The 20,360-nt window shown below is 42.7% G+C and overlaps 1 protein-coding gene across 2 annotated transcripts in view; it reads left to right on the top strand.

Moving 5' to 3' along the window:
- PRKCH (protein kinase C eta) overlaps window positions 1-20,360 on the top strand; it is a 217,341-nt gene that overhangs the window by 143,586 nt on the left and 53,395 nt on the right. For both annotated transcript variants that reach the window (XM_021701358.1, XM_021701359.1), the window contains exon 10: window positions 3,417-3,571. In XM_021701358.1, the coding sequence (XP_021557033.1) occupies window positions 3,417-3,571 (155 nt within the window). The remainder of the gene's footprint in view (window positions 1-3,416; window positions 3,572-20,360) is intronic.

Genomic DNA, 20,360 nt, shown 5'->3' with positions numbered 1-20,360 from the left:
TTATGCAATGCCTCCCTCAACTCGGGGGTCCCAACAGATGCTTCCTCTCCTTGCTTTACAGTTGAGTTTGTGAAGCATAACTTAGCGTTCCTCAGGTAATCGGGGAGACTCGTTCTTCAACACACAGACAGAGTGGAGTTGTAGGTAGGAGATTGTCTTCTACCTCCTGTCAGAACTTCAAATACACGTCTCTGCTTTGTAAGGGGCACTCGCGAAATACAGAAGATTTCCTTCAGGTTGCTGGAATTCATTCCATAGCAGGAGCATTTAGCCGACTGATTTGTTTTTGTTGCGGATATTGTTTTAGCGCATGTGGCCTGTCCAACACTCACGGGAGTCTTTTTCAAGCTGAGCCCTGTCGCTGCCACCTGTGGAGCTCTGGGACCCAAACCAGAGGCGATTGTACCTCATTTGGGATGTTATCCCCACAAGCCTGATGGGGCCTGGTTACTTCAGGCCTCCGAGAGGCCACAGATAGGGTGAAGAGAGGGGCTGTAAAGAGAGGGTCTCCTCTCAGCAAAAACATTTGGCAAGTTGATGAACCCGTTTTTATCTCCCTTGTGATATTAATTTAGGTCTTTGATAGCATGGACCATTACTTTGTGTTAAGTCATTATTTTATCTGGCTGGCTTGTTTCCCTTTCCTGCTTGCTTCAAGAGTTGTATGTAGCCCTGGGGGTGAGCGTTGTTCTAGGTGGTGCCAGACAGGAGGTTCGAAGTGCAAGTCTGAATGGAAAGAAACCCCTGGTTTCTCAGTTCTAAGGCTTATGACTTGGCCGCACATCACAGGTGGCTGTGCCCCTCTGGCCCTCCTGCAGTTTCTGAGAAGCTCCCTCCAGCGCTGGGCCGAGAAACAGATGAAAAGGTGAGACAAGAAGGCAATATCTCCTCCCCCAGATTTGGAATTCAGCCCATGCCCTGGCTTTTCAGGCTTGAGACATGAGACTGATTTGGGGGGAACTAGAAATGGATGAAACTGCCCTTACAGTGCCTTCATCTCTTTGATGCCTACTGCCCTAGAGACTCTTGACAGGTACACTGACGTCCAGCAGCCTAAGGAATAGCCACTTACCTACTGACCCAGTTGCTGCCATCAGGTATTTCGAGCTCTCGTAATTCATGTGACTGCCAGTTCCAGCCATGAGGAAGGCGAACGGGCCGGTTAACAAAAATGTGTAAGGCTGATCAGCTTGTTGAGGGGTGGTTTGGGTGGCTTTACCACCTGAGTCTTCGTCAGGTTCCCCTTGGCCACCCCCTCCAAATGAACACAGCATCGGCGTCACACCTGCCCGAGCGGATGCAGCTCTTAGACGAGTCTCGGTTCCATGCTTACCCTCCATCCCACTCCACCACTGACCTGCTCTTTCCATGAGAGTCCTTCCCATAGAGAAGAGAAAGAACACTGTTGCTCATCAGAGCTCGTCCCTCCCACATCGGCCGCTCCGCTTGCCCGTCACACCCAGATGAAGGCCATCGGCTCAGTCCGATGGCTTATTGTGTTGAGCTTTCAGTTGGCTTAGATCGGCCAACGTGAAGAGTTGTTTTGTTAGTGTTTGGTTTTTGTTTTCATGTGTGTGAATTTTGCCATTCTATTTTTACTCTTACATTCATGCTTCTCATGAACAGAGAGAAGTTTCATAGAGCCAGGGGATGAGAGAAGTTTCATAGAGCCAGGGGATTTTTTTCCCTTCGAATTAAGGTCTTACTGAAAATCAGGAATAGAGAGGTCATGAGTTCTGTTTTCTGACTGGGAAGACCTGATGAAACCAGAGGTGACTCGGAGCATGAGCGAGAGCACACACGCCCTCTGTCCACTGCTTGGCTGTGGACGTGTGGTAACACTGAGCAAAACAGGAGGGCTTAAAACCACAAGGAGAGATGAGTTCTGAGTACATGTCCTTTGTGAATTGGCAAATGCCAATTTCCTTACCAAATGACCTCCCACCCTCCTACCCCTAAAAGGATGATGGCTGGCCCTGTGGGGTGATCCCGTAGGCCTTAGCTTGCATGTCACTTGCTCGGAGAGACCTCCACGGACCCCCAGGCAGATGACCAGATGTCCCTGCTTCCTCCACTTGTCCTTTACAGGATTTACCGGAATTTGTATATTTACCTGTGTATATAACTCCTTGTTGTGTTTTTTTGTTTGTTTTTGTTTTTTTTAAAGTAACGTGTGTCTCCCACACCAGACTATGTGGGTAGAGGTCATATCTGTTTTATGCCCTTTCTACTCTCTGTTTGATCCCCAGCACCTCATTTGGCACCAGGCTAGCTGTGGACTTCATAAATGTTAGTGGAGGGAGTCAGGAAATCCATTGATCTTAAGGGTTCCTGAAACATAGCACTTTATACTGTCCATCTGGGAGACGTCGCTTTCTCATGGAGACTTCGCATTTCTTTTATTAAAGTCTTAATAAAAGCACTTTGTTCACACCACTTGCTCAGTACTTAGCGCACTGCATGAGGAATCTTAAGAGCCCATTTCTCTCTCTTTTTTAAAATTTTATTTATTTGTTTGAGAGAGAGCGAAAGTGTGTGTGTGTGAGAGAGAGAGAGATGAGAGCTCATGAACAGGGGGAGGGGAAGAGGGAGAAGCAGATTCCCTGCTGAGCAGGGAGCCGATGTTGGATTCCATCCAGGACGCCAGGATCATGACCTGAGCTGAAGGCAGACACAGACTGAGCCACCCAGGCGCCCTTAAGAGCCCATTTCACCTGCAGGGTTGAGCGCTCCTTCCAAGTGGAGACAGCATCGCGCTAGTCTGCACATTTCCACTCCTGACTCAGGAATTTTCTGTTGGGCTGAATGGAATTTCTAATGTTGAGGGCACTCTGAGGAGGCTGTCATTAGACTGCTGTTGGGCAGACTTGTCTAAAATGTTTTCCTTTCTCTGTGAGTGTTCCCTGCCCACGTGTGAGGACCTGTTAGATGTCCCTTGCATTCTGTGAACATGCTTAACCCTGCATGTTCCAGAGGAGAGGCATGTACCTTTCCATTTATGTTGCTCTCCTCCGCTTTCCCAAACCCAATGATTCAGCTAGGGATTGCATCATCGTTCTCACTTTACTCATGGTGAACGTCCAAAAAAAAATGAAGCTTGAGGTTACACCGTGTTTCAGGTGCAGAGCTACAGCGAGAACCAGAGGTTTCTGAAGCTTTCCTACTTTTTATTTAACACAGAGATCAAGGCTGTGTGGAATTACTTAGAGGAGATCCAGGTGTTACTCCCCCACCCCCCCCATCCGAGGGATCTAATCCCACAGCCCTCATGTCTTGCCCTGTCCCCGCCAGAATGTTTCACTCAGAACTCCACTTGATGACCTTTTCTGCCCGTGCCACAGCCCAAAGTAACCTGTTGGCCCAACTCTAGGCTAATGGCCACCCCACACTGGATCCTCTCTTGTGTTTCTATGCAGGATCGTCTGTTTTTTGTGATGGAGTTTGTGAATGGGGGTGACTTGATGTTTCATATTCAGAAGTCTCGTCGTTTTGAAGAAGCACGAGCTCGTTTCTATGCAGCAGAAATCATTTCGGCACTCATGTTCCTACACGAGAAAGGAATCATCTATAGGTGAGTTTTGGTCTCCTGATTCATCCCCTGTTTGCCCTCCTGGCTTCACCTTTCATTCTTCCTGGTAATCAACTGAAATCTTTTTAGAATTAAATTCACAAAGGTGTGAGTGTCCATTAGAATAAATGAATAACGTAGTGTTCCCCATTACCTGCAAACCGGAATTGCCCCCGTGTGATCTGCATAAAACTGGCTTGAGCGGCTCCATGGAGACTGTTCATGAATTCAGACAGCCAGACCCTACAGGGTGCTGAACCCATTGTTGCTCTTTTTTCTGTTTTCACATTGGAAGTGATCCATTCCATTTTAAGAATCCGTACTTACACCGAAGAGCGTGGCTATCTGTTGCCCTAAATTACCGTGATAAGAATCTCGGTCAGTTGGAGTTATAGCTCACCAGTCAAGGAGCTAAGTGGCAAACTGTTGATGAGCAGTGTCCTGCTTGATAATATTTATCATTTGTAGCCCCTCCTGAATATTATTTGATTTCATTTCATGGCACACAGTCTTTTGAGTATAATATACATTTTGGGCTTAAAATCTGGTTGCCATTGTTAGATCTCAGAATGCAAGGGATATGGATGGGTGAAACTTTATTCAGATGGAAGATTAGGTAAGGTGGGGAATGTAACAGTGAGTGTTAGACAATGTTTATTCTTAACTTTTCATTTTTGTCCCTGAAGTCAGTGTTTTGCTTTTAAATAACATTGTAACTTAGTCACCACATAAACACTTTCTTTCTCTTGAGAAGCAATTGTTGCTTTCTTTTGAGAAAAAAATCATTTTTATCTTAGGAGTGTGAATGTCAATTTCCTGATTGAAACTAGCTATTTATTAGCCTTTCTAATGCTGTTCCTTTTGTGGGCTCCGAACCATATTGACATCTCGATGAAAGTGTAAGAGAGCTTTAAAAACAGAATATTCTTAAATATCTAGGAGTCAAAATAGCAAGAGAGGAGCGAGGCTAGGCAAGAACTCATGAGAGCTGGTCAATGATGCCAGAAAAAAGAGAGAAAGCAAAGCAGGTAAACAGGCACAATATGGAAACATAAATTCTCAGCTCAGGGCCCTAAAACCTCAACAAGATGCAGCCCTTTGTCTCAGTCCCAGCTGTGAGGCAGAGGAGGGGGTGCAGAGCTCCGAGCCAGGCTGGATACCAGCAGCGGGAGTCCTCTGCTTGGACGTAACCAGCAATCTCCGCTCATCATTCAGCCACAGAGCTGCCACGGTGGCTTCCGGTGGCCTGTGCTTTGAGCCTGCTTGACCAGACCCTCTGTTGTGGCAGCTCCAGCATGGAATTGTTCCTGCCGCAGCATCCTGCCCAGTGCAGGATTGGTGGGGGTTGCTGACCCAGTGTCTGATAGTGGAGGGAGTTCAGAGGTCTTCCTAGTGGTAGCATCAGACTCTGGGCCATGGGCTCTGCTTTTGTTCTCCTCTCCATGGCTTATCCATCCATCCATCCATCCATCCATCCATCCATCCATCCATCCATCCATCTATCCCTGCTCTGTTTGCCCCAGAGAGAGCCTTCCTCACATTTAATTTTCAAGAATGATGACTTTGCTACTTGGCAGGGGCTGCTATTGTAAATCCAAAGAAGAATATTAACGAGGGCAGCAAGGGCTACATGGAGCATTGTGACAGCCGGCTCTTTACCTGCATTTCTCCCTGATCCTCCTAGCACTCTTATTATATAACAGTAATCTTATTCGTGTTATTTAGATGAATAACTGAGTCTTAGAAAGGCTTAATAACCACACTGTCACCTAGTAGTGAAGCCACAGTTCAAATTATGTCTTTAACCACTGGGCTACCCTGTCTCCTCAGGAGAGACTTGCATACTTACAGTACCACTAAAGAGTGGGCTTCTTATTGCCCTTCTGGTGATAGGGCAACTTTAATTCATGAAAAGGAGGCGGAGTGTGTGTCTTCATCCTTTTGGGCTGCTATAACAAAATACCACAGACTGGGTGGCTTATAAACAACAGAAATTTATTTCTCACAGTTCTGGAGGCTGGAAGGCTAATATCAGGGTGCCAGCAGATTTGATATCTGATCAAGGCTATCTTTTTCTGTGTCCTCAAATGACAGAGTGGTTAGGGAACTGTCTGGAGCCTCTTTTATAAAGGCACTACCCTCATTCGTGAGGGTTCCACCCTCATCACCTAAACACCTCTTAAAGGCCCCACATTGCTAATACCATCACCTTTGGAGGTTAGGATTTCACCAAATGACTTTGGGTCCGCCTGGGGCAGGGGGGCAGGGACATAAAACCTTCAGACCATAGCAGTGGAGAAAAGTAATAAGGTCAAAACTCGTTTTCTTGAATCCTTAAAGGCTTTACTTGAACACCACATTACATTGCTGCAAGGCAGCCGACTTGCTCTCCTGTGTAGGATCTGATTGCTTCTCATTCTGCTTGTTTCATTGGTCTGGAAATAAGGAGGATGGACACTGCAACCTGATGTCATTTCTGTGAAGCAGTATCAGCCCACATCTTGAGAAATTTTATTTAAATTCTTGGCATCTGCAGTTCAATTTTGAGAATTTATTTTAATTTACTCTTCAACTTGGATGCCAGATGTAGGCGCTAACTGATATGGTTGACTTTGAAGGGGACACATTTAATTAGGATAGATTCAAAAGCTATTTTTATCCTGTGGATTTATTTCACAGGATAATTTAATTCCATTCAGGTTACTGGCCTGAGAACAGAGTCTTAAGGACAAGCCTTTGAAAACCAAGTCCTTGGAACTCACACACAGTAAAGGGCACAATTGGGTCGCCCAGGGCGTGAATTTGATCCAGAGAGCACAGAGAGAAGCTTGGGAGCATCAGACAGCCTCATTTATCAGACATGTCCTGGGACGGTCCTTATCAGAGCCAAAATGATCTCATGGATGATGCCTCTGACCTATCCAGATACAGGGATACTCATTTTATAGTGCTTTGCTTTATTATACTTCACAGAGACTGTGTTTTATGTACATATATACATATATATGCACATTGTGTATTGAAGGGTTGCGGCAACCCTGTGTTGAGTAAGTCTACCAGTGCCATTTTTCCAATGGCATTTGCTCAATTTGTGTCTCTGTGTCACATTTTGGTAATTCTAGGGATATTTCAAACTTTTTCACTGTCATTATATTTGTTATGGTGATCTGTGATCGTGACCTTTGATGTTACTATTGTAATTGTTTTGGGGTGCCATGAATTGCACCCACATGAGACAACAAATTTCATCCACGAATATGTGTGTTCTGACTTCTCCATTGACCAGCCATTCAACATCTCTCTCCTTCCTTGGGCCTCCCTATTCCCTGAGACACAATGATATTGAGATTAGTCTAGTTAATAACTACTGTGGCCTCTACGTGTTCAAGTCTCTTACTTTAAATCAAAAGCTAGAAATGATTAAGCTTAGTGAGGAAGGCATGTTGAAGGACAAGATAGGGTGAAAGATAGGCTTTTTGCACCAGTCAGCCAACTTGTAAATGCAAAGGAAAAGTTCTTGAAATCAAAAGTGCTAGTTGAAGCCGGTGCTCATGGCCATTCCAAAAATTCTCAGACCCTTAAGAATTGTGTCAAATCTACACTGACTGTGCTCTATAAATGGAATGAGAAAGCCTCTATGGCAGCACATCTGTTTACAACATGATTTACTGAATATTTTAAACCTACTTTTGAGACTAGCTGCTCAGAGAAGAAGATTCCCTTCAAACTATTACTGCTCTAGCAATGCACCTGGTCACCCAGGAGCTCTGATGGAGATGTACAATGAGATGAATGTTGTTTTCATTGACTGTGAACACAACATCCATTCAGCAGCCCATGGGTCAAGGAGTCATTTTGACTTTCAATTCTTATTATTTAAGAAATACATTCCATAAAGGCTACAGCTGCCATGGATAGTGAATCCTCTAATGGCTCTGGACAAAGTCAATTGAAAACCTTCTGGAAAGAATTCACCATTGTAGGTGCAATTAAGAACATTCATGAGAAGAGGTCAAAATATCAGCATGAACAGGAATTGGAAGAAGTTGATTCCAACCCTCATGGGTGATGACCTTGAGGCTTCAAGACTTCAGTGGAGGAGGTCATTGCAGATGTGGTGGAAATAGCAATAGATAGAACTGGAATTAGAAGTGAAGCCTGAAGATGGGACTAATTGCTGTGATCTCATAATCAAACTTGAATGGATGAGGAATTGATTCTTATGCAAGAGCAAAGAAGGTGGTTTTTTGAGATGGAATCTACTCCTGGTGAAGATGCTGTGAAGATTGTTGAAATGAACATGAAGGATTTAGAATAGGATATAAGCTTAGTTGATAAAGCAGGGGTAGGGTTTGAGAGGACTGACTCCAATTTTGAAAGAAGCTCTATTGTGGATAAAAATGCTGTCAAATAGCATCACATGCTCCAGGGAAATGGTTCATGAAAGAAGGAGTCAATCATTGTGGCAAACTCCATTGTTGTCTTATTTTAAGAAATTTTTACAGCCAGGGGTGCCTGGGTGGCTCAGTTGGTTAAGCGACTGCCTTCAGCTCAGGTCATGATCCTGGAGTCCCGGGATCGAGTCCCGCATCGGGCTCCCTGCTCAGCAGGGGGTCTGCTTCTCCTGCCCTCTTCCCTCTCGTGCTCTGTCTCTCATTCTCTCTCTCTCAAATAAAAATTTAAAAAAAAAGAAATTTTTACAGCCAATCCAGCCTTCAGCAACCACCACCCTGATCAGTCAGTAGTCATCAACATAGAGGCAAGACCTTCCACCAGCAAAAAGATTACAACTTGCTGAAAGCTCAGATGCTGGTTAGCATTTTTTAGCAATAAGGTAGTTTAAACTTAAGATATGTACATTGTTTTTTTAGACATAATGCTACTGCACAATTAATAGACTACAGTACAGTGTAAACATAACTTTTATGTGCACTGGGAAAGCAAAAAAATTATTTACTCATTTCAGACAGTTCAGTCTGGAACTGAACCTGTGATATCTCTGAGGTATGTCTGTAGAGGTGTGGTTATTTGCTTGTTTGTTTTTTGTCAGGGGAGGTTTTTATTTTTCAGCAAGTTACAAAGATGGTACCATGGGCAAGTCATTGTCCAATAGGACTTTAGAAGTACCTTAGGCTCCTCGACTTTCTTCTCTCCCTTAGCCAACAGAGCCTTGCATAAGAGGAGAAAGGCCAGTTACATTTCTGTGCTTTTCCGCTTGACCCTGATTCTCAGATGTGTTCACTTTCATTTCATGGAGGAACAGAAGCCCAGTTCCCTGGAGATAGAGCAAGAGCAGGGTTTGTGCCTTTGCCTTTGGTTGGAAGGTCTGGGGCTGCCATGGCCCAGAGACCAAGAAGAAAGGGCTGGGAAGTAAGCAGTCAATGAGCCACTTTGCTAAGGGGAAAAAAAGACTATTCATTCCTTTGTCCTGGGCTTGTTGGCTGATTGGGAGCCCAGATAGAGCTCATGAATAATTTACACGGCCATTGACTTTTTTCAGAGTCAAGTCCTACAGAAAAGTTGGAAGACAAAGGGGCATGCATCCCATTTACCTGCCCTCCAGCATTACAGACCCCATTTTCTATCATGTTTCATAATCTGTATTAAAGGGGAATTCTGCCATCGTTGACATTTCAATCCCAAACCCCTAGGTCCAGCCAGCACATAGTGGATTTGCTGTTTTTGACAAAGCATAGAATATATTTAAAATATGTTTAGTGAGAAAGCCTTTATAGAAGAGCACAGTTTAAGTTTTGATTCCTCCTTAACATTTACACTTGAACATGGTGCATTTTAATACACACTTGGAACCCATGAGTCTGATCACTTTGTGCTCTATGCACTTCTTGGCATGCTGTGTGCATGGTAATCAGTGTTTACTCCTAAAGCCCCAAGTGCTTGCTGTGGTAATTTGTTGTCCCATTGTCCAAATGTAGAACTAACCCACAGAGGCTCCAGACCTCAAATATATTGTCTTTTACATGTATACTTAATGTAGCACATGAACTTTTAAAGAAAATCACCTTTGAGTTCTCCTCAAATTGAGAGAATAGTCTCTACCTCATTTGACTTTTTTTTTTAAATTCAGAATATGGGAAGATTGACAATCTCCCTCCAAGATAAGATCTGTTAAGCTAGTCTCTGAAAACAGCTACTGGAGCTGTGTGAATATACCAATCTTTAATATCATCTGACTCTTGTTTCTCAAGGATATCATATAGGACCATCAGATGTCTTGCTGACTTCAGACACCTGTGTGATTTGAAATTAGCTTAACATAGTTTTGCTTGGAGAGCCACCTCTGTGAGCATTGCTTCTGGGTCTGTGAATTCACAGTTAATCTATTTTCCAGCCAATTTGTGCATGGGTCAGTGATGACTATCACGTGCTTGAGTCATTGTTTTCTGATATCTACTTCTCCCCCTCTTGGAAATTGTAACATCTGTTACAACATCTGTTAGAGTCCCATCACCTGGGACCTTAGTATTTCTTGCCAGCAGAATTTCAGGGTCCCTAAATGTCTTTCATTTGAATCTGGAATTTTGGACGCTTACTGTTACCTCACCTATATTGGAATTCACTTCAATATTTATATTTGTTGTACTCACTCTAGTGAGAAAAATCTTTTCAGATAAAGATAAAAGCCGAATTTAGGAGCTCTCTTTTCCCTTTGCCATTCAATAACATCATTCCTTCTGCTCTAAGAACTAAGTCTACTCTTTCTTGATCTGCTTGCTGCAAAGACAACTACAAATTGTCATTTGTTATTTTCATTATAGCCCTGTTTCTTCAGGATGTGCTAGCCATGGGATTCTCAATACACTGGTAACTTTCATATCTGGTTTTGACTGTGAGCCCTTACCTAGGATTGTTACTAAAACTCCAAACTTTTTAGTCACATTCCTGCTTCTTTTCTTGGCTTGTTGGTCACAGATTGTTCTGTCGGATGGTGACCTCATTCAGTGCCTGCTCTGTCACTGCCACCACGAGGTGACTTCAGGATGCTTTTTCAAAGATGTGAAGGAGAGCTCAGAGGATTTCCAGCTTATTAGAATAGCTGTTCATTTCCCCCAGTGAAACTTGGCCACTTTTCTCCTCCCTCACACAGCCTTTGGAGATATTTAGCAAGTGTTTATTGAGCATCAACCCTCTGCCAAAGATATGAGTACAATGATAAGTAAAACCAAAATACTCCCTTGTGGAGGGTATGGTCTAGTGAGGGAGAAAGACGTCAATCAAATGACCATACTAATAGAAAATCACAATGGTGACCAGTGCCATGAAGAAGAGGAGTGCATTGCAGTGAGTGAGAACTTCTAATACAATAATTCAGTCTGGTCAGGGAAAGACAGAAGAGTTTTCTAAGGAAGTGACTCTTCAGCTGAGGTGGCCAGGGAAGAGGGATGGAAAGAGCATTTAAGACAGAAGGAATAGCAAATGCCAGTTCCCAGTATCAGGAGGAAGCATAGCAAGTTCTGGGGTTCTAGGGGAGGCCAATAAGTTTGGAGTCTAGGAGGCATATCCTCCCACAATAGGCATTTCATTATCTTAGAGTGTTCATTGTCATCTGATGACTTCAAGATTTTGTTAGATACTCCTTGTAAGTAATTTATTTAAAAGTTAGGTAAGGCTGTTCATGCTGCCAATTGCTGGAGGAACCATCCATTCACAGTGAGTTCCTTGTGTCCTGTTCTATGTGTTTATATTCAACAATGGAATTATAAAAATTCTAGAGCCAGATGAGGCCTCTGAGAGTGCCAAGTTCTCTTTTATAGATGAGGAAATTTCAAGTCTGAAACATCCAAACAGTAAATTGCTTATCAGAGTGGATGTTTTCTTAGGGTGGCTCACCTGTAATTTGTTTCCCATGTCAGGAAAAAAAAATACCATTAGAAGATTTTGTTTCAGGCACCTGGGTGGCTCAGTTGGTTAAGCGACTGCCTTCGGCTCAGGTCATGATCCTGGAGTCCCGGGATCGAGTCCTGCATCGGGCTCCCTGCTCAGCGGGGAGTCTGCTTCTCCCTCTGACCCTCCCCCCTCTCATGCTCTCTCTCTCTAATTCTCTCTCTCAAATAAATAAATAAAATCTTTAAAAAAAAAGAAGATTTTGTTTCAATCTTTAACTTACTGCTGACATGAAGAGCTAATCAGGACATTTGGAGGCATTTGATATTGTTCACTCTGTTTCCATGAGGAAAATGCAGGTGAACTCAGAGCATATTTACTGAGCTGCCACTTTTATTAGGAGATATAAATACAAAGTGAATAGATGTGGTATCTGCCTTTTGAGGCTCTTTCTGTGGATTGGGAGAGATGGCCCATAAATAATTAATGGCAGATGGGTTCTAGAGTTGGAGTATGCCCAGCATATTATGGGAGCACCGAGAAGGGCCACTTACCCTCACGTGGAGGTTTAGGCAAACTTTCTGTAGGAGGTGATGGAAAGTTAAAACCTGAGAAATGAGGGTGTTTAGGTAGGGGGCAAGCTTGAGCAGAAGTGGAGAAGCATGAAGGCTCATGGTGAATATGTGGGTGGAGTGGAAAACTACAAGAATTTTGGAACTTAAATTTTGAGCTCTGGTGGAAGATAAGGCTCGAGGGGTTGGCAGAAACGAAGTTATGAAAAAGGCTTAACATTCTTGAGATATTTGTGTTCTGTATCACTTAGGATTGGGTGCTGTTGCCTGTAATAGGAAATGGAATATGATGGCGCCTTAAACCGGTTAGAATGTATTTTTCTCTCCCATAAAAAGTCTGGAAGTAGGCAGTCCAGCTGTGCTATGAAAGCTCCGTGGAGTCATCTGGGACCGAGATTTCTATCTTTTCTGTTCAGCCGTCTTCAAGGCCACCTCGTGGCCTAATGTGTTTGCTAAAGCTTCCAGAGTCATCTCTGTATTAGTTCCAGGCAGTAAGAAGCACAAAGAGCACTTCTCCCAGCTAAGTTAGCTCCCTTTAAAGAGCCTGAAATTTTACATATTACTTACCAAGGATTTGGCCAGAACTTGGTCCCATGACTGCACCTAGCTGCAGTGAAGGCTAAGAGATCATGATGTGGCCAGGCTCCAGCTACAAATCAGGGTTTTCTTATTAAGGAAAAAAGGGCAGGATAGTTATTTGATAGGAAACTCACAGTGCCAGACACAAATTCCATGCCAGGGAATTGGGTTTTATGTAGCAGGTGAAGAAGAGTCTTTGAAGAGTTTTCAGCAGCTTGCCTGACATGAGTAGACTTACATTTCATATTTATCTGGGGGAGGGAGCATACAGACATGGACATGTAGGTAGCAGGGGGAGGTTCAATTTGTGACTGTTGCACTGTTCCAGGTAAGAAGATAATGAGGACCTGAACCAAGACGGTCGTGGTAGGGCTGAGGAAAAGAGCGTAAGATGAAGAGATACGAGCAAGTACAACAGTCAGGCCTTAGTGGCTGGGTGGGTCCAGGAGGTGAAGGAGAAACTTGGGGTCATTTCTAGGTGTTTAGATAGAAGGTTGAATGCATGATGTTACCATTACCTGGGAGAGATCATGAGTGCAGGAAGACATCTAGGCAGAAAAGGACGATGACGAGGTGTAGAAACATAATATGTCAGGTACCTGAGACGTTCCTGTGGAGATGTGAAATGGGCAGGTGGATATGAGTCTGAAGCTCAGTGAAACAGATGGGCTGGAACACGTATTTAGAAGTCATCAGGACATAGCTATTAGTTCAGATCATGGAGGCTAGATGACATCACCCAACAAGAGTGTCTTAAATGGAATGGTGAGCCAAGGACAGAACCTTAGGAAACCAGACCCCATTAGAAATCTGCCTAAATTTGGCTCTGGGGCTTACAAAATTTTTTGATATATTGCATCATTTAAAGTAAGTGTCCCCAAAGTGCAATTCCATTTAAATTACAGTGCTATAAGAGAATAGAAAAAGATCACATATATTCTTTCAACTGAAAGAATGCTGGGCTTGGTTTTCAGAAGATCTGGGTGCTAGACCCAGCCCTGATTCCTGCTGGTCCTGGAGGTGTGGGCAGGTTGCAGAATGCTCTGAGCCTCTTTGGCCATCTGTACATTGACATGGCTTCCCTGCAGGGTATCCATGAAGCTCAAATCAGATGAAAGTGAAAATGAAAGCTCTTTGAAACATGCCATGTCAATATAAGAGGTTATTTCTTGTATACGTGCTATCAGATGATTTAGGTTTTCTTTGTAGCATGGGCTTGAGCTGAAATTACCCCAAGATGCTTTCTCAAGAATTCTTTACAGAAATTGGAGTTGTAGCTTGTAAATATCAACCCTCTGAAGACCAGTCTTTTTTTTTTTTTTTAAAGATTTTATTTATTTATTTGAGACAGAGAGAATGAGAGAGAGCGAGCGAGCACATGAGAGGGGGGAGGGTCAGAGGGAGAAGCAGGCTCCCCGCCGAGCAGGGAGCCCGATGCGGGACTCGATCCAGGGACTCCAGGATCATGACCTGAGCCGAAGGCAGTCGCTTAACCAACTGAGCCACCCAGGCGCCCGACCAGTCTTTTTATAATAAACAAATTTGTGTTTTCCTTTCGAACCAAATCATTTTTTTTTTTTTTTGCATTTTAGCAATATTTTGAAATTGTGTGTCGTTAGTATCCTTAAACCACATACTTATCCTGAATCCTAAAGATAGTTTCTTTAAGAAGCCCTGGAGCATATGGGACAGATTGTAAAACCTGGAGACTAGACTTTTGCATCTTGTTTAAATTTCAACTCTCTAATATATGGGGGGAACATTTGAACTCATTCAGGATTTACCTTTTCCGGTACTGAAGCAAATTTTTGGTTTTTCATTTGAGGGAAGATTCAAGAACTTTTTTGGACCATTACTGGAGCCCCTTTCCTGGCAGCTTAGTCCCAGCAATACAGTTTCTCAAAGGACCCAGATTAATGGCAGAAAGAAATTTCAGCCCTGAAACATTTTGTTTCTGTACTTCACTTCCTGTACTTATTAAATCAGAATACTGATCCTGGCATACCTCATCCACATTTGACCTTTTGCATCAACAAGGGCTGTGGTTATTTGGAACTAATGGATAAGTGTGTTAATTGATTCCAGTCACTGTGAAATCAGACCACCAGTGTTGTTCTCCCCACCAAATTGATCGATCAGCCTACTGCTTCATTATAATTAAACACAATCTTGGATTTATTTGCTAAGCAATGAAAATACAGTCACTTGGTCTTTAGGTATCAGATGAACATTTGTAAGAAGTGGTTCAGTTATACAGTCCAACAAGTGTTTATGAAATGCCTATTCCGTGCAAAGCTTTATGTCAGGTCCCCAGAGAGTAAAAGAAGACTAAAGAAAGCCCTTCCCTCAAGCTTGGGGTATTTATTCAATCCTTTAACACATATGTGTTAAGCACCTACCGTGTGCGAGGCACTGTGCTAAGCTCTGGAAACAAATCAGACAAAACCCCACATTCTCAAGGAGCTTAAATTCTAGCACAGGTAGTCGGATAAACAAATGTGAATATATTGAATGTCAGGGCGATAAATTCTATGGAGCAAAAGTTGTGTAAGGGGAAGATAAAGATCAGGGAGAATAGGACAATTGAGGAGATGAGCAGAGACCTATGAGGAAGCAAACTCTATGTTAATACCTGGGGGAAGAACATTCCAGGCCGAAGGAATGGCAAGAACCACAAAGCCCTTGGCGGGCGGGGGGGGGGGGGGGGGAGTGCTCTGCAGAGTCAAGGAGTGGCAAAGGGAGTAGTGGGCTGGGGCAGGAGGGAGAGGACCCGCTTGCTCTCACGCTGGCTCTGCCGTAAACAGTAACAGCCCCATGTGCTTAGCATTTCTCTCTAAGGATAAATGTCTCCGTAAGGAGCTTCTACTTAATGAATTTTAAGCCTCTTAGGACATCTCTCCAAAGCAATTGGTATTATCCCTATGTTACATGTAAGGAAACTTGAGGCTCCAGGGAGTAAAATCACTTGTTCAAGGTCACACAGTATGTGATGGAACTCTACACCACCACCTCAGTTCTGAATCCACGAAGGTGCCGAGTTCCCTCAACCAGCAGGCCTTGCAGGTGCATGGAATGCTCTCTGCTCTTTCTGCAAGGCTAACTCCTGCGAACCTGTGAGGTCTCAGCTCAGTCACCTCCGCTAGGAAACTTCCTAGACTCCTCACACCCCGAACCATGGGCTAGCTGAGGTGCCTATTCCGTTGGCTCCTGTGGCATCCTGTAATACCCTTCCCTTCTTGCTTTTCCTGGCCTGGGCATCTCTTCATATGGGCATCTTCATGAGGGCAGGGACCTTGTCTAACCCATTGTCTGTCTCCAGCATTACACTAATCCAAACCCATGATTTGCTCAGAATTCAAGGTAGTGTTTTTTCACAAATGAAAGCCTGACAATTTGCCCTACTGAAAAGAGTGTTTGAGAACGCATACTAGTCTTTTTCAACTGATCATTCTAATTCTTTAAGAATTTTTAAATTTGGATTTTCATTTTGATAATATAAATAATTCTTTCACCTGCTATAAAGACACAGTTCTTCCTTGCAATTATAATTCTCAAATGAAAGTTATTTCATAGGAAAAGACTTGGTCAGTGCTTCTTCAGATGTTCTTTAAAAAGGAGCCATGCAGTAAAGTTTGAGAAACCGTAGTGGTCTCTGCCATGATTCTTCTACCACATCTCTATACTTGATGACTTAGAAGTTGTATGCTTTTTTGCTTAAGGTGACGCTAATCCCTTTCAGAGTTACAATAGATCTGTCTGCTCTATTCAGAGGACTTCAGTGTTTATCGATTTCAAATTTTATGCCTTTCAGCTAAAAGCAAAGGTAATAACTTTTTCACAGTCATTTTATAAACTGGACATTGGTGTGTAAGTTCCTTAAACCTACCATGTGTTTACACATAACAAGTGAGGTAGAAAGCCTGGTGATGTCACTTTTCTATAGTTATGTGTAAGTTATTGAATAATACACCCTAAAGTTTAAGGGGCTATAACTCCAAACTAGGCTGTACAAAACTATTCTTCTCATAAAAACATACGTATTGTCTTCATGGGGTATGTATTCACTAATGAGAGCAATGATTCTCCCCCATGTTTTAAATTTTTTAAATAAAATTTATTCTCGCCTAATTATAAAAGTAACACATAGTAACTGCTGAAAATTTAAAATACAAAAAATAAAAATGAAATAAGCTATACTACCACTGAAAGATAACCATTTTTCTTTTCATATATTTTATTAAAATTTTTTAATGTGTTTACTTTTTTAAAAAGAAACAAAGTTGAAGTCATACTATATAAACATTATTAACTTGATTTTTTTATTACTTAATGTTATAACCATTTTCCCCTACCATGAAAGTTGTCCACGTTCTTTTTTTTAAATTTTTTAATTTAAATTCAATTTAGTTAACATATACTATATTATGAGTTTCAGGGGACAGAATTTAGTGATTCATCAATTGCATGTAACACCCAGTGCTCATCCCATCACGTGCCCTCCTTAATGCCCATCACTCAGTTACCCCATCTCTCCCACCCCCATCCCCTCCAGCAACCCTCAGTTTGTTCTCTATAGTTAAGAGTCTCTTACGGTTTGCCTCCCTGTCTGTTTTCATTTTATTTTCTTTTTCCTTCCCTTCCCCTATGATCCTCTGTTTTGTTTCCTAAATTCCACATATGAGTGAGATTGTATGGTATTGGTCTTTCTCTGGCGGACTTATTTTGCTTAGCATAATACCCTCTAGCTCCAATCATGCACGTCATGGCAAATGGCAAGATTTCATTCTTTTTGACAGCTGAGTAATATTCCATTGTATGTATCTACCACCTCTTCTTTATCCATTCATCTTTCACTAATATTACATGACGCAGAGTGGTCTGTCATGTGGGCCTACTTAATTCACAGTACATTTCAGTTGATTTACTATTATTAATAATGATTTGTTTATATTGTTGCATATATCGACTGGATCAGTCTTTGATTCTTTCCTAGAACCAGATTCCTGGAGGTACTGCTGAGTGAAAAGGTACACACATTGTCACGACTTCTTGCTGTTCCATCTCAGGAGAAAGACAAGAGGCGAGCTCTCTTGCAAGGGCACTAATCCCATCGTGAGCACCCCATCCTCATGGCCTCATCTCACTCTAACTACTTCCCAAAGGCCTCGTCTCCAAATAGCATCACATCGGGAGGTTAGGGCATCAAAATGAATTGGAGGGGCACGTGAACACTCAGTCGATACAGTCCATTCATTCACGCATGTATTTGGTATTTTAATGTCTTCTATTCCATGAAGCAAGGTGCTCTGCAACTACTTGGCTTGATAGTGCAAAATCTATGTGGAAATGCTTTCAGCCCAGAAGAGAGTAGCACCTGTTGGAGTTGAAAACACAGTGGACTGATGGGAGCAAACAGCTGAGGATTAGATGACAGCCCTGTCATTCTTTCAGTTCGCTGAGCCATGTATGTTAGTCTTGGAGCTATGTTTTCAGATGTGTTAAGACCAAATCCTTCTCCTAGATCCCAGTACTTAAGCCTGGCGAGATAAGTAGCTGAGCAGGGCATGGTGTTAGAGTTTTCTATTTGATGGAGTCTGCAACATATGCCCGAAGGTGGACATTTTTCCATTGTCTTGCAAATGTCAACTTTTATGTATTAGCAAACTTCCCAAGCAGAAATATAACTTGGTGCAGGTGCCCTTTTAGCATTTGACAAAAACGCTCAGACATTGATGAATTTCTGGGTTAATTGCAAAGAGAAGTGAGTGAAAACTGACAGGCAAGCTGCCCCACACCCTGGAGAATGACATCACTGAGTGATCTGGGTCCAGAGGTGTGTGCATGGGGCACACAATGGGAAGGTGGCAGTTTGTGAGGCCTTTCATTCCTCCTCCCTCCCCTGGCACTGCTCCTCTGGCCTCCAGAATACTACACTCAGACCTTCTCTCTCACATACAAAATCACCATGCTATACCATTTTTGATACTTGCATCAAAACTTACCTGCCCCATGTCCCACTGATAAAATTCTAGAGTCTCAGGGTTGGAAGGGAGTTCAAAGTTATATACCCTTTTCTTTCAAAGCATGAATACCTAGCAAACTGCTGAGTGGTCCTTTTTTTCTATACTTTAGCACCTCCAAACAGAGAGTAGCTTGTTACCTCCACTTCTAGGCACCTATGACTATTGGAAATTTCACCTTTCTACTGGCTTAAACAGTATCTCACTGTATCATCTGTTCATTGGTTCTGGACCACCTTGATGGAGTAAAGTGAAAAAACACAGATCTTCTACTAGAAAGCCTTTCAGATATTTGAAGACAATCTGGATCTTCCAGTGTAGTTTACCTCAAAGAAGGAAACACTGATGGTGTGATGTTGTGTATTCTGGCTCTCTTGTTGCAGTCACTGATTTCTGAGCAATCATAAGCCATCCGTGTAAATTTTTATTCTAGATTCTTGAGCCAATATCCAGTTGACTTGTTACATTCTTCTTCTCTTGTAAAACCAGAAGTATCTGAAGTAGTAATTGGTGAAACTAATATGAATTGAGGTAATAGGTGCTCATGTTACCTCTTCCAGGTCAGATTTGGGCTTTAACTGAATTTTATTCATGCTGAATATCGGGGTAGCAAGCGTGCTGGGAGGTTAGTTGTTGGTGTGATGTCAGAATAGGGTGTTCAAGGTTTCCTTCCATGTAGATCTTAGAGGAATGTAATGCCTGCCTACCTTTGTAGTAATAGCGTCAGCCTCTTTGTTCACATGAAAACAGAGAAGGTAGTCATGAACCCCAGAATGAGGGGTCCCTGCCTGTTGTCCACTCTGAAAAGGTGGGTACTTTTCACTCAGGTCAGTCAGTGCCTTGCCCCAGGGTGAACTGCCAAAGACAAGGCACAGGATGAGCACAGGTGTTGGGGACCAGGGAGACAAAGATGTGAACACCTCAAGTTCGAGGGACCTGTGGAACTCCTAGTCAAGTGATCCATCTCAGAGTTTAAACGCCGGGCTAACCTTTAAGACTGTGATCACAGACTCTAGGTTGGGTGCATGGCAACAGTGTGAGAATGAGGCAGTGTTGGCTTATAGGGAAGTGCGAGGCTTTGGAATCAAACTCCGTTTTGAAACTTACTTCCACCCTGTACCAGTTCTGTGATTCCAGATAAATGCCGTAATTTCTCTAAGTCTTCATTTTCTAATTTACAGCATGGGTGTAACGGTACTACCTGTCCTGGGGATTATTATGAGCCTTGAGTTCATGGGACTTGTTATACCAGTGTCTGGTATCAGTTAATGCTCCAGGCACGTTATCAGTACTAAGGAAGAAAAATGATTCAGGGAAGAAACTTGAACAGTGAATCCATTGAAGAGGTGGACAGATTCAATAAGGAAATGATTGAACCAATTATGGCATACCCATCCTGTGGAATTCTATGCAGCTATGAAAAGAAAGAATGAGTTAGATCTACATTTATTGGCCTGGTGTGTGTGTGTGTGGGGGGGGGTGTTGTCCCTGATAGATAAATAAATGAAAAAGAAAGAAGTTGAAGAGTAGTATGTATGCTCATTTCAGTCCCATTTTTTCTGTATTAAAAAAGTATCAAAAGCCATCTCAACATAGATGTGGAGAAAGTTGTGGAAGAATGGAAACAAAGCTGTTTGGGATGGGGTGGACAGTTACTAATTTTTCATTATGTGTCTTCATGTTGTATCACTGCTTGTGGTGCGATTGTGTTACTTTTGTGATTTTTGAGAACAATTTTTTTTTAAAGAAATCAGCAAAAAAAAAAAAAAAAAAGGC

The sequence above is a fragment of the Neomonachus schauinslandi genome, chromosome 9 (genome assembly GCF_002201575.2).
Source record: "Neomonachus schauinslandi chromosome 9, ASM220157v2, whole genome shotgun sequence".
Classification (NCBI taxonomy): domain Eukaryota; kingdom Metazoa; phylum Chordata; class Mammalia; order Carnivora; family Phocidae; genus Neomonachus; species Neomonachus schauinslandi.
Note: the sequence above shows the minus strand (reverse complement) of the source record. Positions and strands in the feature narration are given on the sequence as shown.